The sequence below is a fragment of the Lepidochelys kempii genome, chromosome 14 (assembly GCF_965140265.1).
Source record: "Lepidochelys kempii isolate rLepKem1 chromosome 14, rLepKem1.hap2, whole genome shotgun sequence".
Classification (NCBI taxonomy): Eukaryota; Metazoa; Chordata; order Testudines; family Cheloniidae; genus Lepidochelys; species Lepidochelys kempii.
Genome location: NC_133269.1, coordinates 3923047 through 3949840, shown reverse-complemented (window position 1 = coordinate 3949840; position 26794 = coordinate 3923047). Strand labels below are relative to the sequence as shown.

Below are 26794 nucleotides of genomic sequence, written 5' to 3'. Positions count from 1 at the left end.
CCCCCACCCAGCACAGCCCCCCAAACCCACCTCCCCTCCCCACACACCCACCACAGGCCCCTGCTAACCCATGTATCCTCCCCCCAAGCCCAGCACAGCCCCCACTAACCTATGTACCATCTCCCACACCCAACACAGCCCCCCAAACCCACCTACCCTCCCCCCCACCCAGAACAGCCCCCACTAACCCACCTACTCTCCCCCGACACCCAGCACAACCTCTCACTAACCCTCCTACCCTCCCCCCCCACCCAGCACAGCCCCCCGCTAACTCACGGACCCTCCCCCCACACCCAGCACAGCCCCCCAAACCCACGGACCCTCCCCCCCATGCCTAGCACAGCCCCCCGCTAACTCACGGACCCTCCCACCACACCCAGCACAGCCCCTCGCTAACCCCATTCATCCAGATTTATCCCCTTGCCCAACTAACCTGTGTGCAGGTCCCCCCCAGCACACAAAGGCCTTTTAGCCTCCCCAGCATTGCAATGCACAGCCAGGCTGCTTCCCCGCACCCCACAGGAAGACAGTGGCTAACGCTGCATTAAACAAGGCTGCAGCCCCCAGACCCTGTGACTGCCATTTTCTCTCTGCTTCATTCCCGGCTCCCCACCCAAGGGAGTGCCCCGGGCAGTGCCTGTCCGGGCAGAGGGTGGGCACCGGCCCGGGGTTTACCTGGCCGCCCCGCATTGTCACTTACCATCCAGCGCAACCACAGGCTGGTCTCGCTGGCCGTCCGCAGGGTGACATTGGCGGGCGCCACGTCCGGGGGAGCCTGCAGGGTCTGCATCCTTCTGGAGGGCACGCTGGGCGGGCTGGTGCCCACGATGTTCACCTGCCGCAGGCGGAAGCTGCGCGGAGTGGAGCCGAGTCACCGTGGGCAGGGAAGGGACGCAGGAGGGCTGCGGGCACCCCCCATCCCCTTCCCGAGGGCAACGGGGCGCGGGCTACAATACAACCCCCACCCCCTCTCAGCGCATAGCTCAGGGCGTCCCCACCGGCAACGCTGCACCCATGCTGTGCTCCGGCGGACACTAGGGGGCGCTGCTGCTGGGGAAAGGTTCAACCACACCTAGGACCCAGGGCCCCCCTCCCTGGTGCTCTGCTGGGTGCACGGTGCTAGGGGAGGAGAGGCTCTGCCCAGCCCCTCTGGGGTACCCGTCTTTGGGAGAGGAAAGCCTGGGGCCCGATGGGCTGAGAAGGCCCATTAGGGCCAGGCCCCCATGCCACCCAGAGTGGGTGCCAGCCGCCTGCAGGGCAAGGAGGGGGGTGGTAGCAGCCTTGGCACTCGCCAGGCGCCGGTCCCCAGCACCCACCTGTAGTGCATGTAGGGGTGGAGGTTGGGTACCTCCATGGAGCGGGCGTCGGGGTCGTTGGCCAGCTGGTGAATGAGCTCCCACTCCTCGTTCTCGCCGATCTGACCCACCTGTGGACAAGGGGGTGGCGTGAGGGGCGCCGCACGTGGGCCTGTCAGCGCAGTGTCCCAGCCCAAGAGCCCCCACGCGCAAGGTGCTGTACACCCCCTCAATAGGCCTGGGCTCCCCGGCTCCTTCACCTCCCCGCCCCAGAGACCCCCTCACCTGAGCTTCCACCAGCCAGCGGGAAATGGAGGTCTTCCCGTCGTAGCCCGGCCTGAACTGGAGCGTCACGGAGCGCGGGCCGATGTTGGAGATGCCCAGATTGGTCGGCGCGCCGGGGAGCTCTGTGGGGAGAGGACAGGATGGGAGGGGACATCCTGTTGCGGGTCCGAGGGGCAAGTGTGGCCGGCCTTCGCCCTCCCCGCCCGCGGCAGCAGCGAGGGGAGATGGTAGGGGAGAACAGCACAGCCATCATGCACACGCCCCGGCAGCGATAGGGCAGAGTCACCCCCAGCACGAGTGGCCGGGCCTGGCCGATGGCTACTAAGGCCTGGAGAGCCAGCTCCTGCCCTGTGCTGCCCCTGCTCCAGACCCGCTCCCCGCGCATTCTTCATGGGGTGCCCTTGACCCAGGGCCTGCTCGTGCTCTGCCGGAAGCCAAAGGGAGGGCGGTGACAGGAGCAGAAGGGGGCTGGGAGCCAGGTTTACCTGGAGGCACCCCGGAGGAGATGGTGGAGGAGGACACCTGGCCCTGCCCCTTGGACGTCATGGCGGCCACCTCGATGGTGTAGGTGGTGAGGGCGGTGAGGCCGGTGACGCGGTACTCCAGGGTGACGTTGGGTAGGTAGTGCGTCACCCGCGTGTTGGTGCGGTTGTATTCCTCCCAGGAGATCCGGTAGCCTGCAAAACACAACCCAGCCACATGGGCACATGGGTGTCACGCTCTACGCCCCATTGTGGGAAACTTCCCTGCCCCCCCGGGGGGGAGACTCCCTTCAACTTGCCCGCACCCCTCCCCAGGCCACCACGTGGGCCCCAGCCAATGTAGTGTCACCCCCATGCTTTGTCGGCAGAGGGGCCTCACTTCACAGATCTCCCCAGTAGCCTGACAGCCCGGCGCAAGGGGCCACTAGCCAGAGGCCAAAGGGTGCACAGACAGCTCCTCGAGCCAGCGCTGGTCCCTTCTGCCCCACACCTCTCGCTTGCCAACCGCTCTGCGGTTCGGGCACAAGGAGTAGGATGTTCAAGCCGCATGGGGGGTTGGGAAGGTCCCACCCAACGGCTCCTGCCCTGAATTCTCCATCAAGTGTTTGCCATGGAGCCGGTTTTCCACCATCCTCCATAGCAACATCTGCCTGGTTTGGCGGGCACTGTCCTGGCCACGCCAGCGTCTCCTTCGTACTCCGTGACGTGGAGGGAGCCAGACGTGGCTGGGATGTGGGGCCAAGGGGAGCGGGGTGGAAATGGGGTAACTGAAGCATCCCAGGAGAACAGCAGCAGCTGCAAGGACGTTAGGCCCCCACCATGCGGGAAGGAAGGGGTTGGGGGGCTGGGGAGACAGGACTGTCCCGCGGCCCAGAGAGTGTTCCCGGTTGCAGCCTTGGGCAGCACCAGGCTGCCACTGTTTGGAAGCATGGAGCCGTGCTGATCGCGCCGGGCCTGCAGCTCAGCTGGGCTGGGGGAGAGTCCGGTGAGCAGCCCCCCCGGGAGCTCCTTACCGGTCAGGATGCCGTTCTTCTCCAGGGGCTCCTGCCAGCTGACCTTCAGTGACGTGTCCAGGATGTCGCTGAAGCTGAGGTGCCCCACGGGGCCAGGCGCTGCCCAAAAAACCCCAACGCCAAGAGTTAGAGAGGAGCAAGCAGCGCACATCTCAGCACAGCTGAGCAGCCAGGCCGAGGTGACCTGGGGTCTCCCCAGGGCGCTGGCCAGTGAAAGCGAGTGGTGAGCTGGAGCGAGTGGGGGTCTCCCCGGGGTATCCCCCGTGGTGAGCTGGAGCGAGCGGGGGTCTCCCCGGGGTATCCCCCATGGTGAGTAGGGGGAGATTCTAGGGCCCAGGTCCCTGGCTCAGCAGGAGCCTCTGGGAGCTGGGCTGCCCGCCCCACCCTATGTCCCAAGGGAATGCAAGGCCTCCCCGTACCGTCCTCGTGGGTGCGCACCAGCTGCGGCGGGCTGCGCGGGCCGTCCCCCGGTGTGGTGAAGCACACCACCGAGGTGAAGTACTCCGTGAACTTCTTCAGGCCTCCGATGTAGCCCACGTGGATGCTGTCCTGGAAGTTGGGCCTCACCGTCACCACTGTCACCTCCTCCTCCTGCTCCGGCTCCCACGCGATCAGCTAGGGGTGAAAAACAACAGTGTCCCAGCCCCGCGTGGGGGTGAGAACCAGCCCTCAGCCCACAGCTGCCCCTTCAGTCGCCTCTCCTCCCAAAGGACGGGTCGTGAGTGACGGAAACGCCCGGGGCGTCCACTGATCACAGAGGGACGCCAAGAAGCCAGGTCACTGCCCCAGCCCCACAGCAGGAAGGGCTGCCCGTATGGGGGCTCCACAAGCAATTCCAGCTAGCTAGCAGGGTGTATGGGGGGGTGGGATTTCAAAGCCAGAGAGGCCCATTCTGGGCATCAAGTCTTTCTGACCTCCTCCGTAACACAGGCCAGAGACCCTCACCCAGCGATCCCCACATTAAGCTCAATCATTTGTGCCTGACTAGCACAGTATCTTTCAGTCTGCATTCAAAGACACAGTGATGGAGAATTTACAACCTCCCTTGGTAACCTGCCCCGATACTTAATTAGACAGACGGGAAGGTGTGACAAGGGTAGACAGAGCCAGATGGTGATAGATAAGCCAAGGACGCGTTAATCTCCTTTCAGCTGTTGCAGAGTCGTGACCTTGGCAGCAACGGTCAGGCAATAGGAGTTTGTTTCTGATGAATCCGTGTTTCTAGCTAGTGTGACTTTTGGGGTATAAGATCCTGGATCTCCTCTAAACTCAGCTCACTCCCCCAGCTTGATCTTGCATCTGGCCATGACGCTGGAGTTTGACTTTCACAGGGCGCTGACAGCCAGGCCAGAAGGGACGTGGGGAGGGGGAATGGAGCAGCTTTGCAATATCAGTGGAAAGGTTCCCAGCGTTGGGTTTAGCTGGCCCCCAAACACTGCAGCACCCGTCTCTGGCAGGAGACTCACCCAGGGCAAGGGGCCCGACTATTTTCAGTGCCCGGGCTCAGTGAAGGGCAAAACATTAAAACAGACCAGAAAACAGGGAAAAGGTAAATCTGATGCTTAAAACTAGGTCGTGGTCAACAATCAAAGGAGTTGTTAGCAACACAGCCCATGTCGGGGGTGGGTGGGTTATTTTTGAATATATGATTTTTAACCTTTAATAAAGAACATTTTTAAAACAGCCTCATTATTATGATTATTTGCTATGGCAGGTGCCCTACAAACACAGAACAAAGAGATGGCCACTGTCCCAGAGCCCGGGCAATCTCTGAGCGCTTAACAACTTGGCTTTACAAACTTCGCAGGCTCTCGGCCACCAGCCAATAAGTTGAACTCTGAGGTGGTTGTGCACTGGACACCCACTGCCTTTTCACTCACAAGCCATGGGGGATGTTTTTGCTTTCCACAAGGGAACAGAGATTTCCTTTGGGGAGGGGGCCGTCTCCCCACACGTCTCTTCAAGACAATGCAAACCCTCCAATGCATCTCCAAATCAAAGCTTTTCATTCGGAGTCTCTCATTTATTCGGAGTTGATTAAACATCAATTAATGGTGCAAAGCAAACACTCAATGAGTTTTAATAAGCGTTTGTATTTATCCGTACAAAACAACAGAGAGCTGATGCTTTGCGATTAACTCCCCCGATAACAATGCACAATAGCCTGCTTCCCTATGGCGTTACATTTAGAAGGGATGTCTAGGCATTAAATTGGGACCATGGAAGATAGCCTATAGCAAGTTAATTAGATACTAATTAGGCCCTAAAATACTAATCAGGCCCTAAAATACTAATCAAAAATACTAAGTGGCATTTAATAAGTATGTTAAATATCCTGCTTACTCTGGTTATCTCGTTTGTTGGCAATTAAATTCCTGAACTTCTTTGCAGTAGATTAAGAAACAAGTATAATATTTTAATTCAATGCAATTAATGTAAATTTGAATTAATTACAATTTGGAATTAATTACAGAGCATCAGAGGCTGAGCTCCTGTGTAAGTGTTAAATCTTAGGAAATATTACTTTAATAGTCAGTTAGACTCAATTAGAAGACCTGCTTTTGGGGAGTTTTAAATGCAAAGGGAAGCTATTTTTGTTCAGGATCTGGGAAGCAGACACAGGAAAGACTTTTCCTCAGAAAGAGGTTTAGAAAGTTTGAGGCCACGAGTGTGAAATGAGGGTTTAGGCAGAGATGCTGTTGATTTTGTTCACATTGCCGGCTCGCCCCCCGATGGAGAATCCAAGACGGTGGCGCAGTTCAGAGCAAAGACGGATTAGGGTCTCCTAGTACAGCCCTGAATGTCTGCAACACACGGGCGCAGTGTGTCCTGCCCACCCTGTAGCAGCTGGCTCACATTGAGGATAACAGCCTACTACTGCTGCCAGCTAGTGGAGTTATTCTGTTAGCTCAGTGGGAGAGGTTGGTGCTGGAGGTCCCAGGTCTAAGCCCGAGTGATGACCCATGGAGAGGGAGATGCTGTTTCACTCTCACCGTAGGGAGGTAAGGAAATGAGACATGGACTGGCTGTAGCTAAGTGTGAATGTGTGAGAAGAAAGGAATGTATTGAATGTAATGGAGCGCTCAGCACCTCCTAGGATCAGGCCCTTCTTTCACGCTGGGTTTCCTACCCCCAGCTTTGCTCAGGCTGATGAGGCCCGTACTGCTGGTGGGTGTCTCAAGGAGCGGGTGCCATCCTGTGCCTTGTGTTAGATTTGCAGCTCGGGAGCCCTCCCCTCCTCCGTCTGCCCCTTACCTTGTATCCCTGGTTGATGCCATTTATGAACTGGGGGCTGGGCGGGTTCCAGGTGAAGCGGATGGTGGTGGCATTGGTGGCCTCGGCCTGAACGTTGCCCGGGGGCACGGTGGGAACTGCAGGAGGGGAGGGCAGGCTTAGCATGGGGGCAGGGACGCGGTGCGGGATGGAGGTGCTGCTGGGCCTGGGGCTTGCAGTCAGGGGCACTGGCAACGGGAGCATCTCTCTGATCAGGCAGCCTCCCTCCCTGCCACGGCACTGGGACACCAGGCAGGCAGGGAGTGGCAGGCTGGGCTCCCCTCCCTAGCTGTGCTGAACCCCAGCACCCCCCCCCCCCCGACCAGTGGGCTCTGAAACCTCCCTGGGAACGGAGGCACTGCAGAGTCCAGCCCTGCCTCTGCCCCAACCGCAGGGCAGGTTCGCTTGGGGGGCGGGGGCTGCCTGGGGCAGACACTGGCCAGGCCCCTCCAGGGACCCAGCCGCGCGGCTGACCAAGCAGCCTGGCAAATGCTGCTTTGCAGGGCGGTGATCTGGGCCCAGAGCCCACTGCTGATCTCCTGGTCCCCAGCAGCTTGTGAGCTGAGGCCAGGCTCATGAAGCCCCTGGGGCCCAGCACCCCTCAGCCCTTCCCTGAGCAGACTGGGCCAGCGGAGACCCAGCCCCTTCCCCCCGGAGCTGGGGAAAGCCCCCCCCTCCTCGCCCACCTCCCTGCAGGGTCCACTCGGTCACCCTGGCGCTGTAGACCCCCAGGCCGGCGCTGTTGTACGCTGCCACCTCGATCTCGTAGTTGGTCCAGATGATGAGATCCTCCAGGAGCAGGTTGTTGACCTCGGCGTTGGTAATGTTCTTGAACTGATAGCCGACGGGCAGGCCAGCCAGGCAGAACCTGGGGGCAAGGGGAGGGCAAGTCAGGCCAGCAGGCAGCCGGGTCCCTTCTGGGAGGTAGGCAGATGCCACGCTGGGGACTGGCCGGGTGGGGAGGGCTGGCTCCCCACCCCAGTGGCCTACCTGATGAAGTAGCCTTTCAAGATGCCATTCTGGTGGCTCTCGGGAGGCGGCTGCCACTGGATCATGATGGACTGGTTGGTCCTGCCGCTGGCGATGACGTTCTGGGGAGGCGCGGTGGGGGGCTCCTCCGGCAGGGACACCCTGGGAGGGGAGGCAGCGAAGGTAGGGAGTGAGACCCCCCTGCCCTGCCCTGGCCAGCTCCTGGGCTACACAGGAGGCCACCTGGACCCGCCTTACCTCTCGGTGTCCTTGCTGAACTGCCCTTTGCCCACGTCATTGGCAGCGCAGAGGCGGAACTGGTAGGAGCGAGCGGGCACCAGGCCTTGCACCACCACGGAGGTCGCCTCGGGGTCAACGCTGGCCATGAGGGTGGTCCAGGGGGCGTCTGCGGGACAGAGAGGGGAGGGGTGGAGTGGAGAGCCAGCATGGGGCTGGGGGGCAAACGGTCCTTTCAGTCGCCAATAGGCCCCATCCCCGCTCCCTGGCCTGGCGCCCACTGCTGTCAGAGGTCCCTGGCTGGCTCCCGGCTGTCAGGGAGCCATTCTCTACGATGCACTGCAAGCAAAGCCTCTGGGGTGTGGAGGGCGAACTTGCCTGCAGGGAAGAGCTCCAGGCCCCCTCCCGATGGTGTGTGGTTAGTGCCACAAACCAGAGAGCTGTGTATGGCTATTGCACGCAAACTGGTAGCTGGACTTCCCCCTGCCCTTTGCAGGTTCCCTCTTGGGGAGCCCAGTCGGGCGGGCCAGGCCCCCTCACCCCTGTGCCCGCTCCCCAGCCCCAGCGCCCTGCTCCCAGTGCCCTGCGGCAGGGTGGAAGTGGCAGATGCCTTACTGTTCTCGGAGACCTCGAGGATGTAGTGCAGCAAGGGGCTGTTCCCGTCGAAGGGCTTGGCCCATGTCAGGTTGATAGCGCGCTTCTCCAGCGGGCTCAGCACGGCCACCGGATTCTCCGGGGCATGGGGGAGCTGCCTGGAGGGGGAGGAGAAACCACCGCTGGAAACAGTGGGACAGCTTCAGAGGGGACGGTGCCCTGGGCGGGGGTGTGTTGAAGTGGGACTGTTCTTAATGTTTCCTCTGAATACTGTAGGGGTGCCTCAGTTTCCCCAACACATTTCTTAAGTATCTAGGTGGTGGGATAAGGGGGTTGTGATGAAGTGGGACTGTTCTTAATGTTTCCTCTGAAGAGTGTGGGGGTGCCTCAGTTTCCCCTAAGCAGTTCTTAAGTATCTAGGTGGTGGGATAAGGGTGTATGATAGTTGCAGAGCCCTAGGCAGCAGGGGTGTGCAGGGGTCTGGACACAGACAATGGCCGACACTCTGTCTCCTGGCCACTGATGGCCTAGGCCCTTCCCCCCTGCAAGGTGAGAGCTAAAGGGTTTGGAGAACAAAGGAATCAGGTGATCTCCTGGCCCGGGAAAGGGACAAAGCCCAGAGGAGGAGGGGCTGGAGGGAGTTTCAGTTTGGGGCTGGCTAGAGACATGGAGTGAAGGGCAGACATGGTTGTCTGGCTCACTGCTCCCCAAAATGGACGCAGCTGAGGGGTCCTGTTCTCTGCACCTACAAGCTCTGTGTTAGATCATGTTCCTGTCATCTAATAAACCTTCTGTTTTACTGCCTGGCTGAGAGTCACGTCTGACTGCGAAGTTGGGGTGCAGGACCCTCTGGCTTCCCCAGGACCCCACCTGGGCGGACTCGCTGGGGGAAGCGCACGGAGGAGCAGAGGAGGCTGAGTGCTCCGAGGTCAGACCCAGGAAGATGGAAGCTGTGTGCCCTGCAGACAGGCTGCTCACAGAAAGGCGACTTCCTCAGAGTCCTGCCTGGCTTCGTAGGGAGCATCGCCCGGGGACTCCATGACAGGGGGGCAGGCAGGGAGGAGGTGGGGCAGGGAGCTGAGGGCATATGGGACAGGTCACAGGAGCTCACCCACGTAGGATCTGGCAACACGAGGGCAAGCCTGCCTGTATTGCCGGGCTGCCATGGCACAGGGTGCTGGAGCCTGTGGGCCTGGAGGGTGCCCAGGTTAGCCGCATCACAAGGGAGAAGGGGATGCTGTGGCAGGAGGAGGCAGGGCATTTGCGCAGGGGGGATGCCATAGAAGGAACGCCGTGGCCAGAGGGGACCCCATGGCAGGAGGAGGCAGGGTGCGCGGGTAGGGGGGAGGGGGAGATGCCATGGCAGGAAGCCGGCAGGGCGCCTACGTGGGAGGACGAGCCCCTGCAGTGTTCCTGTCCCAGGCGGAGCGCGTCGGGGGGTCTCAGGCCAGTAGCCTCCCTCACCTGACACGCAGGTGGGCGCTGCGGGAGTCGTTGCCGCCGGCGGAGAGGACTCGGCAGGTGTAGGTGCCAATGTCCCCGGACCAGGTCTGGGAGATGTGCAGGGTGCCCTCCTCATCCAGCCGGAGCCGCGGGATGCCCTCCACGCTCACAGGCGCACCGTCCTTCTCCCAAAGATACCTGCCGCAAGGCCACCACGGGCTTCAGGGCTGGAGCTGGGAATGGAACCCAGGCGTCCTGACCCCAGCCCTCCTGTGGCAACCACCAGACCCCACTCCCCTCCAACAGTTGGGGGAGAACCCAGGTGTTCCAGCCCCCACGTAACCCCCAGACCCAGCCCTGTCTCTCTGTAACGCGGCGACGTTCCTTGCTCTGGAGGAGTCCTACTGGCCCCTCGGCGGGACGTGCCGCGTGGGCTGCCCCATGCCCTCTGGCTGCCCCGTGCATGCTGGCTTTGCTCAGAGCAACCCCCCAGCCTGGGTCTCAGCCGCCAGGTGGGGCGGGGAGGGCGGCATGGGCATGGCCCAGCTCACAGCCTCCCAGGCGCTGTACCCAGGTCGGGCACCAGGTGGCGGTGCAGGGCTGCAATGCCGTGGCTCGGGAAGCTGGGGGGGGGGGGGGGACCCGAGATGGCTAGGGGAGCTCCCTCAGCAAGGCAGGATTTATCCCCCCATCAGATACTCAACCGGGGCCATGGGAGCGGATCTCTCAGGGCTGGGGTCTCTGGCTCTGCGGGGAGGGTCCCCTGGCTCCCACCTGCCCAGCACTTGGGGTGGGGGTGGGGGGGGACGTTAGTTCACCCACTGCATCTCTGCCCTGCCTGGGGGAATAGGGAAGTCCCTGATCACCCCCCCTGGGAGCAGGGCTGGGACCCCGAGCGCCTGGCCAGGGACCTTTGGGCAGGGCTGGGACCCCGAACTCCCTGGCAAGGAGCTCCGGGAGCAGGGTTGGGACCCTGAACGCCTGGCCAGGGAGCTCCGGGAGCAGGGCTGGGACCCCGAACACCCGGCCAGGAACCTTTGGGCAGGGCTGGGACCCTGAACTCCCTGGCAAGGAGCTCCGGGAGCAGGGCTGGGAGCTGGGGTTCCCAGGACGGATCCCTGCTAAGCCTGTTGTCTCACCAAGGCCACGTACCTGACGGTCACGCTGGGGTCGTGGGCGACGCCGCAGCTCATGGAGGCTTTGGTTCCCTTGATGACGCTCTGGTCCTGAGGGGGGCTGGTGATGCGGGTGCGGGCTGGGGAACAGACACATAGTGAGCAGCCACCTCCGCCAACCGGGAGGCCAGCCCAGGCAGGGCTCTCTCTGGGGCGGAGGGCAGGAGAGAGCGTCACAGCTTGGCTGGGGAGGGTCGTGCACAGCCCTGCCATGCCAGGGGCCTGGGGGAAACCGGACCCAGGGTGAGAGCCGTGCAGCGCTGGTGCTGGAGACGTCGGTTTGGGTCTGGCGGGGGCAGATGGGGCGGGGGCCAGCAGAGGAGGAACGGCCTTACCCCATACAACGAGGTCCGCAGTGGCCTCGTCCACCCCACGGGAGTTGGTGGCCAAGCAGGTGTAGCTGCCGGCGTCGACGATGTGCGTGGGGCTGACGAGGAGGCTGCCCGACTCCAGCAGGGTGAAGCGTGGCAGCTGCACCGAGCCGCTGGCCAGGATCCGCTCCCCTGTGGGGAGAGGGGAGAGCCCCGTCATCCGTGGGAAGCGATGGCCAGGGACAGCCTGGCACCCGTAAGCCAGCCCGGCACCCGTAAGCCAGCCCAGCGCCGTGCTCCTGAGCCAGACGGGGAAGGAGCTGGAGGGTCAATGGCTTGTCCTCCCTGCCTGGACACCTGCCTGCGAACCAGCCCACTCACAAGTAACATGAGTTTGCAGAGTCCTGCGGGGCTGGGAGAACAGGGGGGCTGCGGATTGAGGGGCATCGACGGAGCTGGGCAGGGTCCATCACACCTGCTCTGTGCCTGGCTCTGAGCCAAGCTCTCAGCCCCTCAATCTCATGCTTACCGAGCCGACCCCCGGGCCTGGCCTGGAAATGCCAGCAGGAAATGCTGCCTGTCTCCCGGGCACTCAGCTGGGGGCGGGCGAGCGGGCTTTGCCCCGGACAAGGAGTGAGAACCTCCGACCAAGGAGTGTTGCGGCCTTAAGAGCCGGCGCCCGGTGGGTGTTGACAGGGCAGTGACGTGGGCCTGTGGGGGAAGCAGCGTAACCCAGAGGTGTCCTCCCAGAGGGGGTGGGTGAGCCCAGCACGTTGGGAACAGGGTAAGATGCTGCTCCTGGAAGGGGGACATGCCGGGGGTGCGGCAGCAAAGGGACCCGGCCTGGCTGCCACGTGCCTGATGTTATGGGGCAGGCAGGGCACTGCCCGGGGAGTGAGAGCCCAGGTGAGTCCCCCACTGCCCTCTGGCTCGGGGGCAGGGCATAGAGCTTTGGGAGCTGCCAGCTGCAATGAACTGGGGCAACACCCACTGCCTTCCCCCCAACTCCTTCCCCCATCTCCAGCCAGGGGGCAGGAGGAACCGAAACGCTGCCCCTAGCCCCGAGCGCCTGCCCCCAGGCTGGATGCCCTGCCCAGGTCACACCACTAGACCAATGCCCAGTGCACCCCCCAGCACACGGGATGCTGATCCAAACCACTGTCTGCGCTGGCTTGGCATTAACCCTCTGACTGCTCCCCCCCCGTCTGAACAGGGGGGCCCAGCCTCAGCAGTGGGGTGGGGACCAGGTGGAAGTGGGGTGCTGTTCTTGGCAGCAGGAAGGTTGGGAGGTTGGGAGGAGGGCCAGGTCCGGCTGGGAGCTGTGCCCAGAGACGCAGCCCTGGGGCATGGCCCATCCTCCCCGTGGCCCCCTTTACCTTTCTGCCAGGTGATGGCCGGCCTCGGTGCCCCCGAGGTCTCGCAACTGAGAACCACGGACATGCCATCAATCACAGTGCTGTCCAGGGGGCCCTTGGTGATGTTGGGAGCGATGCCTGAGCAGAGGAGACACAGAGAAGCCTGTGAAGCAGCTCCCGGGGGCCAGCTCCGGGGTGACCCAGCGGCTACCACCAGGCTGCGGCAGCCCCTGGCCCGCTCGGGCTCTCAGCACCTCATCTTTGGGCTGACCCATGCCAGGGGCTTGGGATCCACTCCCACCCTGAGCACCCTCCGGTGCCCGGGGAGAGACCCCGCGCTCCCGTGGCTTTTGCTCTGGCAGCTGTCCGGCACCCTCCTTCCCTCGACGCTGCACAAGGGGCCGGACAGCACCGCCCAGCACGGGATGGGCAGTGAAGGGGCACTGGGGATTCTCAGTGGCACCGTGCTCAGGGCTGGCAGTGCCCCTTTTATCCTTAGGCAGCAACTCCCGCACCCTGTGCTGAGGCATTGGGGTCAGCCCTGACTGCCAGGGGAGAGCCCCCCATCCTGAGATCCCCAGCGCCCCTTAGCGCCACACTGGGGCATTGGGGTCAGCACCTCCTACTGGGGATCCCCACTCCACTCCCCACAGCACAGGCCCCCTAGCTCCACACAGGGGTCAGCACTGACTGCCCGGGGAGAGTCACCCACCCCACTCCCTGCAAAGCCTAGCTAGATACTCTCTGGAGGTCTCCCAGCGAGGGGCAGCCTTGGCCCGTCCCTGCTGGGCTCCCAGCCCGTGGCACGCCCGAGGGGCTGGTGCCAGGCACCGACAGGCCCAGGAGCTGAGAGTCCTGGGCCCACTGCTGGGCGCTATTCCCTGGCCTGCGGGGCTGAGAGCTGGCACCTACTGGTCACTGCCAGGTACGTGGAGGTCTGCACCTCGCCGGCGGCGTTGCGGGCGAAGCACTGGAACATGCCGGTGTCATCGGGCACCAGCCCGCTGATCTGCAAGCTCCCGTCGCCCAGCAGCCGGAACCGTGAGAGCTTCTCCACGTGCACCAGGGCCGCGTCCTTGTACCAGGCCATGGCTGGCGGCGGGAATCCTGCAACCCAAAGCCCGCCCCCGAGAGGCCGCGTTAGACACAAGCAGCCCCGGCTCTGGGCAGCAGCAGGGCGCCGGGGGGTGGGGCTGGGGAGACATGATACCTTTGGCCTGGCAAGGGATGGTCACCACCTTCTCCATCTCGGCCGTGACGTGCCTCTCTGGTTCCTGGATAAACTGGGGCGGCTCTGCAATGAGACCCCCAGAGCTGGAGGCAGGAACAACCGGAGCAGCCCGCTTCTCTTTCCCCTGCCACTGGATGGAGCAGCCAGCCGGGGGCACCCCCAGGGCCTGGCTCTGATGGGCCCCAGCCGCAGGAGGGTGCTGGAGGCAGCCAAGGGGCTGCGGGGGGCCCCACCCCCTTGCTGTGCAGCCCTGGGGAGCGCGCCCAGGAGGCAGAGAGAGCCCGGCAGCCCTCAATTCCCAGCCCGGGCGCTAATACACTCCTCCCCACCGGCCCCTGGCACTGAGAGCCTGGAACGGGCAAAGGCAGGAGCCTGGCCAGGCTGCCACAGCTCCTCCAGCACCTGGAGGCTGTACGGTGACCCGGTGCCGAGGCCTCCCCAGACTCGCTGCACTTGGGCCTCAGGCCTGGGCTGCCAGAGAGCGGGGCCCTTACCCAGCACGGCGAGGAAGGCCCCCTCGGCCACGGCGGGCACGCTGCTGCTGCGCAGCACGGCCTCGCACTCGTAGTACCCACTGTCGCCCAGCGTGGGGTTGAGGATGGTGAGCCGGCGGTTGTAGTCGCTGAGCCCGCTGGACAGCGGCTCCCCGTCCTTCTTCCAGACGATGTGCAGCTTCATCAGCGGCCTGGGGGGTGAGGAAAGCGTGGGAGAGCCGCCCCGGACACAGCCCCTGTCCCCAGCCCGCCCCAGGTAGTGGTGCCATTGAACCCCCACTGAGCGCCTGCAACCGGAGCCTCCCAGTCCGCAGGGGAACGGGGACCCAGGCGTCCTAGGGGGAGGGAGGTTTCAGAGCAGCTCTGGACCAGGGATCAGGTCCCTCTAGGTTTGCAGGGCTCAGCAGAAGGGGACCCCGAGCCCGAGGGGAGTCTCTGGCCACGCAGTGGGAGGTGGGTTCGGAGCCGGTCTTGACCTGCAGCATTCCCCCCTGCACTGCATCCCTCGAGCCCTCTCCTGGGGCACTATTGCTATGCCAGGAACCCCACCCCACACCTAGAGGAGCCTGCTCAGGATCTGCCCCAAGGGACAGCCCTGGATAGGCCCCAGACGAGAGTCCAGCCCCAGGGACCTTGGGGGACAGCTACCCACCTGGCGTTGGCCACGCACTCCATGGTCACTTCCGAGGTGCCGGCCACCACGCTGGTGTTCCTGGGCGGGATGATGATGGTGGGAGCGATGGGATCGGCCGGGCCGCCGACATCTAAGGGGAGCCGAGGTGGCAGAGCAGGCTGTTAGACGGGGCTTGCAGGGCAGGGCCATGTACCAGCACGGAGTCGAGGGGGAGGGAGCTGTGCTTTCGGTGGCTGGGAACCGGCAGCAGGCGAGTCAGTGCTCTGGCAAGCCGATCAGAGCCCCTCAGTCCTGCCTCGGAGACCTCTCCAGGCTCAGCACGGCTCCGCTCTGACCCACACCAACTCCCGGCTCGGTGCACGCTGGCACCCTCCTGCTCTCCACCACGGCCTGGCCCACCAGCTGCCCAGACACGGGGGGTCCCATGCCCAGACAGTCAGAGATGCCAAGGGTGCTTAGCTGAGTGCCTGGCCATCCCCTTTGGGAAAGGATTCAGGGGGTTCTGTAACCCACCCTCCCGCATGGTCCCTACAAGCCCTGCAGGGCGTTGGGCATCCATCCCCTGCCCCCTGCTACGGTCCTCCTGGGGCAATCTCGGCAGCCCTGCGCTGCCTGCGGCTTCGGCAGAGAAGGAGGGAGTGGGGAAGTGTAGAAGGCAAAATAATTGCGATGATAAAAAACCCTCTTGTAGGTGCTGTAAAAAAGGGATCAGCGTGAAAGCTGCTGATCTAGCTGAATCCATAAACCGGGCCTCGGCGTTGTTTATTTACATGGCGGGACGCAACAGGGCAGCACTACGGATTAATGGCATGCCGGGCCGAGCCGGGCAGATAAAGCCCGACAAGGAAAGCCATAAAGCGGCCGTGGAGCACACAGCAGGAGGGAGAGAGCTAAGGGAGGAGATCGCGCGGGTGCTTTGTACCAACTCAGGGCTTTTCCGTGGGATGGGTCACTCGGTGGCAGGGACCACGCTGGTCAGGGTGGGCCATGGCCAGGTGAGGTCAAAGGGGAACCCATTGCTCATCGCAAAACCACCGTGTCACTCGACACAACTGGCAGGACAGGCCCTGGCCTAGGGAAGCTGGGGCTGTGGGGCAGGATTGAGGGGCACCGGCACAGCCATTGGGAGGCAGAGCCCAGGACAGGAATTGCACAGTTGGGTGGAGCTGCAGGGCAGAGCCAGAACAGCTGCACCAGTGCATGGGGAGTCCCTGCCCCATGCAGAGCTCCACCCCTGCCAACAGCCCCGCACGCGTGGGCAGGAAAGGTAGGTACCATGAGAACCGCTCAAAATGCCCACAGGGGCGGGGCGGCTCACTTGCAAAGAAATCCAGCCCTCTCTGCAAGGCGGCGCTGCCCAGAGCGGCTCCTATGCGCCCCCATCTCCAGGGACAGAGCAGGGGATGTGCAGTGCGGAGGCAGGGCCTACGGGGAAGGGGCTGGGCTGGCGGTATAATTAGTGTCCGCCGGCTCCTGCGGCACAGCCCAAAGTGCCGAAATAAATTTCGAGGAGGCTGAGCTGTTAAGTCAGCAGAAGTCAGAGCCTCCGAAGAGATTTACTGCAAATTAAATTTGGGCCTGAGCCAACGGGAGCGCCGGGAAGTGGGGCCAGAAAGCCAGATGCACAGAGACAGCCCTGTAAAATGGCCTGGAGACACTGGGGCTGTGGGGGGCGGAGGGGTGGGCACCTCCTGGGTGGGGAGGGATGGGACGGGACCGGGCCCTGATGGAGCCAGGAGAGCTATTTGCAGGGAACAATTCCCCCAAAGAATGTAGGGGGTGAGCTGCAACCCCCAACCCATGAAAAGCCCTGGTACAGCTTCTGTGGCCGGCTGCTCCCCCCTCCCCGGCACCGGACGGCACTACAGAGCCAGTGTCACCATTTAGGCTTCCCTGCTCCCTGGGCGTTCTGGTTAACGCCAGGCCGAGCATGGGGGCCCATCACCCTCCTCTTGAGAGAGTGCACTCACGCCCGCCCGTGCACACACACTGCACCGAGTCTCGATGTTGCGGCTCCAACCCAATGCCAACACCCCACGAGGGTGACCAGATGTCCCGATTTTGTAGGGACAGCCCCGATATTTGGGGCTTTTTCTTACATAGGTGCCAATTACCCCCCACCCCCGTCCCGATTTTTCACCCTTGCAATCCGGTCACCCTGCACCCCGCCTCCTGGATCTGGCCCTGGGATTCATGCACCAGGCGGTGCAGAGCCAGCAGGGCACTTATTCTTTCCCTGCGCTTCCTGGATTCCTCCTCTGAGGAACAAGCCCCTGGGGTGGCCTCCGGAAGCTCCAACCAGCTCCCTTTACACCCCCCCGGAGCTCAGCACTTACTCTCCACGGTGAGAGTGATGGGCTGGCTGGTCTTGTTATCCCCGTTCTTGTCATTCACGGCCTGCACGTAGTACCGGCCTGCGTCGGGCGCCACCGTCGACAGGATGACCAGGGTGTTCTCCAGCGTGATGGCTCTGGCAGGGACAGTGCAGAAGAGACAGCGTGAGAGGAGTGAACCCGCCAAGGGGAGCAAGGGTGCGGGGCGGGGGGCAGCCCTCAAGTTCAGGGATCTTTGGTCCAGGGCCAGTTCAGGCTGGTCTCCAGACAGGGGTCCCTGCGGACATTCGGATCCAGAGCTGGTGGGGAAGGCAGCTCAGAGCCTAGCTCAGATTCGGTTCACGCTCTCCCATCGCGGGTTTCACTCAGAGGGTAAAATACCACTGCAGACACCGAGCGCAGCGCAGGAAGACTCAAATTAACGAGCTCACAAAACCCTTAATCTCGGACAATGAGCAGAATTCACACAATTGATCACGCCTGTCTTTATGTTCCCCAGTGCCTAAGCATTGAGGGAGGGGCCGACAGATCGGACCGTTGCCGATTAATAAGCTTTTCTTTTCTTTTTTTACCCAATGATCTAATCTGATGGAAACATAAAATGGCCTGAGGAATACATTTTGCCATTAAATACGAGATAAAGGAGTTTTATCTCCTCCATCCTGCTTTGCAAATAGAAAAGAGACCGGTTCAATTCTCACATAATGTGGGTTACAAATTCATTTCCATCTCGCTGCAGCTGTCAGCACCCAACACTGCCGCCACCACTGTGAGTGTGTGTCCGTGTCCCCGTAGTTGTGCGTGTACGTGTGACTGCATGGGAGTGTCTGCCTGGGTGTGTCTCTCTGGTCCGGAGACATGGGTACAAGTGTGCATAAGTATTTATATATACACGCACGGGCGTGTGAAACGCATACCGGGAGCATGCGACTCCTCTAGCAGCTGGTCCGAATAGGAAGTTACAAGCCTACTACAGCTGCCAGTGAGTGGAGGTGCTCCTTTAGCTAAAGCAGCAGACGTTCAGGCTTTTTGGGCTTCAGAGTTCAAACTCCCGGGGATGCCCCGAGCAGAGGGGCCGTTACCCTTGCCTACGTGTGTGTGCGTGTATGGAATATGTCTATCTGTGTGCCCCGTAAGTGTGTTCAGAACGATGACATGTGTGCATGGCTGCAGCGTGTATTATTGGTATGTACGTTTACGCATGCCATGTACGTGTTCGTGGCCGAGGCTGTGCACCGCCTCGCTATTACCCGCGTGTGTGAGCACACAAGCAGAGAGGAGGCTGGTGTGAGAGCTCTCTTTCCCCAGGCCTAACCCAGGGGAGAACGCGTGTCTCACTAGGAATGTATCTGTCGGCATGGGGAGAGGGAGCCATTTTTCCCGGCAGACTATTCCAGCCCGCGTGGGTGCCAGCACTTTCCCTCACCCATTTCCTCTGGCTCCTGCTTTTTTTCTTTTTTTTTTTTTAAATTCATTTTCTCAACGATAAACAAAACCATTAGTTTGTCAAGTCTATCGCTGGATCCTAATGTGATGCGCCCGCGACATCTGTTAAGCATCCTTAATGCTAGTTTAACAAGGACAAATACAGTCTAGTTCCTTTCGCTTTCTCATTAGGTGAGCGTGGCAGGGTTTGGATGGATTCTCTCCAATAAACAGCTCTGCTAATGTCTCTGCCTCCCCGCAGGCGGGTTGGCGGGAGGGGGGATTGGGACGTCTGACGCGCATCTGAAAGGCTGTGAGAGAAGTCCGAGATGCCCTTCTGCAGCCTCAAAGTATCGATGGTCCAGGAAACAGTACTTTGTCTGCCTGATCTCGAAGCAACCTGACCCACAATTTAGCACAATCCAGGGATGCAGGTACACCCCCATATGGCTCCCTCCCCCAGCTGTGGCCCCAGCTCTCCTCGAGCTGCCAGCAGGTTTCAGAATTAAGATGAATGAGGCATCTTGGAGCTATTGTTTCCGGCTCTCTGCAAACTCAGACAACCAATAGTCACGCTTGGCTCACATTTCCAAGCTTTTCTTTGCACGCATGAGAGCGAGAAATATATAGATGTTCTTCATCATGCGACTCCGGGAGCTGTGGCCCAGGCCTACGATATCCGCACTTTAAACCAGACCCGGGCCCAAGCAACCCTGTCATGCAAGACAAGCTCACTGCACCATGGTGACACCGGTGACACGTCCTGGGAGGGAACCGGTGGCACGTGCTGGGAGGGAGCGGCACGTCATGGCTTAGCAGCAGCAGCGTCTCAAGGCTGAGAAGCCGCATGACAATGGGGTGGCAGCAGCCCGGAATAATCTGGGCGTCACGTTAACAGCTGTGCCCACCGAGCTGGTGAGAAGTGTGACCCCACAAAATCCCGGAATAAGTGTCAGCCCTAGACTGACCAGCCTGGGCCAGTTCTTTCAGCTTGGGGCTGCTGGAGAGAGCTGGGGCCAACTCTTTCTTTGCACTCAGGGTCGGCTGGGATGGCAGCACTTCCGAGCCATCAGAGCTGGGAATCTCACCCGGCTGTGGAAGGCTGCTGGGCCCTGATGCATGCTGGGATGAGCTATCCCGAAGGCAGGGGACCTCAGCTCTGGGGACCCAGCAAGCGGGCACCCAGGACTGGGGGTTTGCGTCGTGCTGGGAACCCAATCGCTACAGAGATCTTTGAAGTCAAAAGGGACGTGGCTCCCCTTCCCTCTGTTAGGCTCACCCTCGGCACACCGGGAAGCACCAGCATTCCACAGGTCCGTCAGCAGGGGGTGCTCTTTGCCCTGAAATACTTTCTGAGCAATACCCGGACGCACCACCAGGAGGTGCTGTGCTGCCGCTGTTGGGTTATTAGTGTCCTGGTTCTGTTTGCCTGGAGAGCTCAGCCCCTTGGCCGTACTCCCTGGCTCCTGCTGGCGCGCCTTGTGGCTGTGTGGGGGTGCCGTGACGGCTCTAAGAACAGACTACATACCCCCTGGAATCCCGAGGAAGAAAGGGGCTCTAGGGATGTCATGCAATGATAATAAATACTTTGCACTGATACCGCTTGGCCGTGACTGTATGGAACAGCCCAGTGCCGGGGGCGACCGGCTGCTGCCTCGGAGGCGACTCCATTGAAAGGAAAGTAACCCTTCACGTGGTTGACAATTTAAAACGGAAAGCGTCAGTTAGTCTGTGTCCTGCACGCAAACCATGCAAGACAGAGCGCCGGCTGCTCTCAGGCCTGGGCTACGCCACGAGCTCCAGTGCTCAAGGCTGTGAAACATTTCACGCCCTGCGCGCCGTAGTTAGGTGGACGGAAGAATTCTTCCATCAGCTGAGCCACCGCCGCTTGGAGAGCTGGGTGAATGACACTGACCTCCACGCACCAGTGTATCAAGATTGGAGGTAAAACGATAACACTGAATCTCCTGCAGAGAGTGGCACGGTGCAGGTGCTGTCTGGAAGCGGAGAAGGAGCTGGGGGCACCAGGGAAGAAGCTGGGGGCCAAGGCCTTAAGATGCTAAGGGGACAGAAGGCCAGTAAGGGGTGGGGGAGATGAGGGGAAGGTAAATGGGGAGAATCCCCTGTGTTTTGGATGCAAGCTGTCACCCTAAGCAGCTCCATCACTGCCAGCCTGCGTTAAATAAATGAAAGGCTGCATCTCCTTGTTACCCATTGTTGCCATGGGTACATTTCCTCCCTCTCCCTGCTCTCCTAGACAGGATTCTGTAGTTACTTAGTCGAGCTCCTGCAGCCACCTGATAATTTAATTAGAGGACAAAAGCAAATCAATCCCAAATAAATAAACGAATAAACAAACCCACTGCCGGCTGCTCCCTGCTTGTCCTGGCATGGGCAGGACCCGGCCAGTGGGTTGATAAGCAGCTGCTAATCACCAGGTAGGGGGCGGGAAGCTGAATTTCCCAGTCAGATAGTGGGCTCCCAGGGCTGGTGGCTACATGCCACCCTGGCCTGCCTCTGCCAGCCTGATAGCATTCATCAGATCCGTATCTCTGCCCCACAGACACCAGCCGATTCACTCTCCAGGACCCCTTTGAACTCCGAGATGAATATTAATCTGCTGTAACTGCCAGGAGCAGGGTGACGGAGCGGGCGTTTAATTGAATCAGCGCGCAGAGCCCGGGGAGGAGGCGGGGGGCTGGTTTGCGGGCTGGTAAGCAGGCTGGCTCCCCAGAGGGCTGTTCGCCAGGGGAGGACACGCTGGAGTGCAGACTCCCCCAAGGGAAGGTGCAGTACAGGGCCCCTGGGGGCCATGGGGGATGTGCTCAGGGGTTTTCTCTGTCTCCTGACGTGCAGCAGGCGCTTGGCAGGCAGAGGGGTGAAGCTAGGGGGCAGACAGTTGAAGAGGAGCGAGAAGCTGGTGCGTGGACACATGCAAGAGGAAGGCTTGGTGTTTCCCTCCACACCGCGGTCCCAGTGTGCTCGGAACACTACTCCTGCCCCCAGCGTTCCCTGGGGGTCTGCGCTGCTGCAGGGGGGCGCAGTAGGGCGCAGAGTGAGCGCTGCCCTGATGCCAGTCGTGCCCTTCCAGGCCCGGCTGGATTGCTGCCCTGGGGACCGCGCTCAGTACTGCCGTGCGGGCGGCCTGGGGGGAAGTCACCTTGCGCAGTCAGGGTGGGCTTGCCTTGCTCAGTAGGGGGTTATTTAGTTAGAGAACCCCCTGCCTGCATAGGCCACAACAACCCCCCACAGGCAGCAGGCCCCAAACCTTCACCCCGTCCCGTTCCAGCCGGTGCTGTTGGGCCACCGGGGCAACTGTCTTTGGCCTCCCTAGAGACAGCGGCTCCTCCCCGCCTCACCCCGCCCACAGGCGTCCTTCCAGGGCTGGGACTAGGACTCACATGCGGCTGCTGGGGGGGATTTTCCGGCCGTCCCGGAACCAGGTGACCTGGGGCTGTGGGAAGCTGGCGATGCGGGGGGCGTGGATGACGGCCGCTTCGCCGTGGGACACGCTCTGGTGCGTCTCACTCTCCTCGAAGCTGCCCATGTCTGGAAAACAAACAGAGACAAAGGGGTCAGGGCCAGCAGGGAGCCGGCAAGGTGCTCTCGGAGCCCAGCACCAGAGCGTGGGCCAAGGAGGGAACTGTCTGTGTCCGTCTCCTTGCCACCGCATGGGCCTGCCGCTCGCCCCCATCCCGAGCAGGGCCAACGTGGCTGTCCCCAGCACCAGCCTCACTGCTCAGCTGCCATGCCTGGCTCCGAAGGTCATGGGCAGCTCTTTGTCTCCTGCTCATGGCAGGGCTAGACTCTCCTTTGCTGCAATGCCGACACTAAGCTTCGGCCATGGTTCAGCTGCTGGTGTGCAGAGACCACAGCCCGACATGCTGACCAGTACTGCCTCACTGTCTCCTGGTGCCTCCCCACTCCGCCCGTCTGCATCCATCCCTCGTTTCATGTCTTTGACCGTGACTGGAAAGGCTTTGGGGCAGAGACCGTCCCTTTGTCCTGGGCTTGTCCAGCGCCCGGCACACTGGGGGCCTGTTCCCAGGTGCCACAAAGAAATTGCATTTTGGGGTGACCCACAGACGGCTGTGAATCCCCTCCTGCCTCCACACGAACAGACCTGGTGCTTCAACCGAAGCGGCGGAGGCTCATGCTTCGAGGTCGTGAGTTCAGTCCCTGAAGACAACCCACCCGTGCTCCATTCAGCCTGCCCGTTGAGCACGCCTTGGGGAGAGGAGGGCAGGGCGAGCTGAGGAAATGAAGGCACGCCCATTCAAGGCTCCGTACCCTTTGTGGATAACCCCCTACCGCTTCAACACATGGGGGAAGTCCACAGGGCTGAATGCATTAGAGAAGGAGGAGGAACCACTATTTATATCCACTATTGGATATTAGGAAACACTATTTCATGAGGAGGGTGGTGAAGCACGGGAACGGGTTCTCTAGGGAGGTGGTGGGATCTCCATCCTTAGAGGTTTTTAAGGTCAGGCTTGACAGAGCCCTGGCTGGGATGATTTAGCTGGGGTTGGCGCTGCTTTGAGCAGGGGTTTGGACTAGATGAGCTCCCAGATGAGCTTCCAACCCTAATCTCCTAGGATAGGCCAACTGTGTGGATGGTTCGAGCCGACTCATGACTGTGGCACTGCGGGCAAGGTCAGAGTCTCACTCTGCCGTCTTACTGCTCAGCCACGCGCACCCTGGAAATGTATTGCGGTTTCAAAAAATAGGAGTAAACGGAGTAAACTAGGGTGTGTGAGGAAGAGGGGAGGGAGGGGAGATATTTTATTGACTTCCCTTAATTGCTGTAATTAAAAACATGTAAAGAATCTTTTTTTAACGACTTCGCCATTATCATTAGTTGTTAGCGCAGCTGCCTTATTAATTTCTCATTAGCTTCTTGATTTGTCATCACTCTTCGGGAGCGGGGTTCATGGGGATCTGGCTGGGACCAGCTCTGGGGGTGACACTGGAGTGGGGTGGGCTCCCATCCAAATGACCAGAGGAGAAAGCCAGTCCCTCAGCACTGGAGTGAAATCACCGCTGGGCAGGGGGCCAAGACAATACCTAGGGCACCGCTTGAGCCCTGCTTTGGCCCACAGGATTAAGTGCCACTCCTGCAGCCCACACCAGGAACGGTCCCAGTCCAGACACAGAGCCACCAAACTCATTGCACCAAGGCCTGGGCCATTTTCAAACTAAGCTGCAAAGGCCTCCTTACCGATCAGCTGGATTGTACCGTTCTGTCACTGCTTGGCTCTGCTCGGAGACTTTAATGCTAGATGAGACAATGAGACACAAGCGGGGGCTTGCTCAGACAGATTCCTCAGCTCATTACAACGGCCCGGAAATCTCTCGCACTGCAGAGGATGGGCTGAGTTTCTGAGGAACCCAGGAGAGCTCACCTGGGTGTGCCGGTACTTTTTGATTCATAGATTTGTAAGGCTCAAATGGCACATGGGGACCATCTAATGTGACCTCCTACGTCACAGCACACCCCCACCCCCATGATTCCAGCATGCAGCCCTCACCTTCTGGCTGAGCGAGAGCGTGCCTTTGAGAAAGAGTCTTGATTTAAAGACTTCATGTCCCCCATTTCCCTAGCTATCCTGTCGCAACGGTGAATTGTCTTCCCTGCAAACAGTGTGCACCTTACTTCCAGCCTGTTCTCGCACCGACTCCCAGCCACAGCCTGCTGGGCCTGTCGCTGCGGCTTTTTGGCCAGGTTTTTCATGACGGCAACGAGCGGTTCCGTTATCAAACAAAAGGGTAGACGAGCGTTTGCATCTTCAGATCCAGCCGCTGTGAGTCCCACTGGGGCAGCTCGGGCGGGGCGAAAGCCCTCGCCGGACGTGTCAGGGATGATGACTGAGGGAACCTTGTCCTGCCATTTTAATATTTCACCTTGAAAATCTGTTGCCTGCAACAGGCTTGTTCGACCTCCACCTGCTCTGCGCTGCCTTGACAACCCGCTTAGCCCCACCCCGGGCTGGGGCGAGTGTAGGGAGCTGGTTGGTCTCGCACGCAGAGCCCAGCTGCGCTAGGTGCTGGGCTTAGCCATCGCAGGAGACAGATTCTCCTGTCTCGCAGGAGACTCCAAATCTGAACAGACAACTGGGCCCGGGGAGAGGAAGTGACTCGCCCAAGGGCACACAGGGAGGCTGTGACAGGGCTAGGCCCTGAACCCAGATCTCTGGAGTCGTAGCTCAGAGGCCACCCTTTCGTTCTAGCAGAGCTTTGCTCTGAGGGTAAGGCTGTGCCCGTTAGGAGCTGTAATTCGCCCCCCTGCCAGCTCTGCCGGGTGGGACCAGGGGAGGCTGCTGCGCAGACGGGGCTCTGAGCAGGGGCAGGTGACCTGATGGTTAAAACGCCCGAGACTGGCTTGCTGTGCAGCCTCCACCTTGCTAGCCCGGAGGGCTGCCCCGCTGGTGAATCATGGGGCCTCTGCCCAAAGCAGGGGCCAGCGCATTGCCGTTATACGGACTGCTGGAGATGGCAGCCCTTCCCAGGCTGTGCTCGTGACCAGCGGGCACAGGACCCCATTCGCAGAGGCGGCTGGGAGTGCGCAGGCCTGCTCAGGTGGCTGCGGTGGTTCTGATTGCAGCGATGAGGGGCTCACCCCTGAAGGATGTAGGTCCGCCGTGAGGGGAGGGGACACGTAGCCCATCCCAAGAGGCCTCAGGCCTGCGTGGGAACAGTGCTGGGAGAACCAGACCCGGAAGGGAGGAAGACAGAAAAGCCTTGGGGTGACAAACACTCAAGGACGCGGTCAGTGGGGGGCCTGTGCTCCAGCGTTCCCCCTCCCGCCCCCAGCTGAGTAGCTGTCAGATGAGAGGCGGCTCAGTTAATTAGAACGAGTCGCCTGGCTTTTCCCTTCGTTACTGCTGAGAACCGGTCCTGGCCCGAGGCTTTCATCCTAGCGCCGAATGAGGGGGATCCGAAGAGCCCGGGCGCTGCGGGACAGCAAGCCCCCCAGCCAACCAGGCTCCTGTCATCCCTGCATTACCAGCCCCCTGCCGCTGTGGTGTTTGACCCCATGGTTGGGGCACCCCCCTGCCTCCCTCAACAGCACCGTGCCCAGCGAGGATCCCCCTTCTGCCCGCTTCCTGCCAGCCTAGGCCACCCCTCCCTTTTCAAACGCTTCCCAGCCAATTCTGCCTCTGCCCTTCTCCCGTGCTGAGAGGCGGGGAGCTAGGTCAGCCAGCCCTGGGCGCACGGCTGGCTCTGGGTCCCTGCCTTCCACATGCCCCATGTGAACCTCCAAAACAACCACCCCTCTGCCCGAGGGGTCCCAGCCTGCTGTGCTGGTTGCCCACCTCAGGGCCTGATCCTGCCTGCCTCGTCTCTTTACAGTGTCGGCCCTTCAGGGCAGTGCCCGTCTCTCAGCAGGTGTCTGTGCAGCTCCTGGCAAAAGGGGTAGGAAGCAACGCGGCCAGGGGTGGGCCCCGACCCAGACTGGGACCCACCACTGGCCGCGTTGCTTCCCAGCCCCACGCTCCTTGGCCCCGTTGCTCCAGTTCTTTCCCCTCTCTCTGACGGACGAGACTCGCCAGCTCCACACGGCTCGGCAGGAGCCATCTGGCAATCCCGTGCCTCACGCCAGCCTGAAATCCATCATCTTCCTTCCAGCCTTTCCCGCTCTTTAGGGCGCCTGCAGATGCCTCACTGCTGATTTATGCGGGCGGCTTGCCCCACACCAGCGTTTGCATTTGCTTTCCATAATGATTGTAAATGCTGTTTACTTTGGGTGCCTGTCGAAGGCTACTCAGAGGAACAGATTTCTCTCGCTCTTGGGTGAATTCTACTTCTGAGTGAAGCCTGGACGATGCCAGCTTGAGATAGGAGTGGGGCAAGCTGCCCCTGCCCTAGCTCTGCCAAAACACCCCAGTCCTGACCCACAGCCCCCCCTGCTCTTCCAGTTTGGCCCTGCACCCCCCAGTTCTGTCAATGCTCCCTTCGTGCTGAACCACAGCCCCCTGGCTATCCCAGCCCTGGGCTCCCCACCCCCAGCTCTGCCAGTGACCCTCAATCCCAACCTGTAGCCTCCAGCTATCCCAGCCCTGGGCTCCTCACCCCCCAGCTCTGCAGTGACCCCCAATTCCAACCTGCAGCTATCCCAGTCTTGGAAACTTCTCACAACTCTGCCAACACCCCCAACTCATGGCCCGGTTGCAGCTAATTTCAAGCCCAGCAGTGTGTCTGAGTGGCTCAAATGATTCCTTCCAGCGTGTATTGTCTTGCGGTG

At 61.1% G+C, this 26794-nt stretch overlaps 1 protein-coding gene across 3 annotated transcripts in view; it reads right to left on the bottom strand.

Moving 5' to 3' along the window:
- Positions 1-26794, bottom strand: part of SDK2 (sidekick cell adhesion molecule 2) — a 172010-nt gene that overhangs the window by 33637 nt on the left and 111579 nt on the right. For all 3 annotated transcript variants that reach the window (XM_073310176.1, XM_073310179.1, XM_073310177.1), the window contains exons 4-24: positions 21951-22098; positions 17128-17261; positions 14810-14921; positions 14158-14348; positions 13643-13726; positions 13345-13539; positions 12454-12570; positions 11102-11269; positions 10744-10846; positions 9613-9789; positions 8170-8306; positions 7576-7723; positions 7339-7479; positions 7035-7216; positions 6331-6446; positions 3495-3690; positions 3076-3174; positions 2066-2257; positions 1581-1702; positions 1317-1426; positions 701-851 (exon numbers count right to left, since the gene is read on the bottom strand). In XM_073310176.1, the coding sequence (XP_073166277.1) occupies positions 701-851; positions 1317-1426; positions 1581-1702; positions 2066-2257; positions 3076-3174; positions 3495-3690; positions 6331-6446; positions 7035-7216; positions 7339-7479; positions 7576-7723; positions 8170-8306; positions 9613-9789; positions 10744-10846; positions 11102-11269; positions 12454-12570; positions 13345-13539; positions 13643-13726; positions 14158-14348; positions 14810-14921; positions 17128-17261; positions 21951-22098 (3023 nt within the window). The remainder of the gene's footprint in view (positions 1-700; positions 852-1316; positions 1427-1580; positions 1703-2065; positions 2258-3075; positions 3175-3494; positions 3691-6330; positions 6447-7034; positions 7217-7338; positions 7480-7575; positions 7724-8169; positions 8307-9612; positions 9790-10743; positions 10847-11101; positions 11270-12453; positions 12571-13344; positions 13540-13642; positions 13727-14157; positions 14349-14809; positions 14922-17127; positions 17262-21950; positions 22099-26794) is intronic.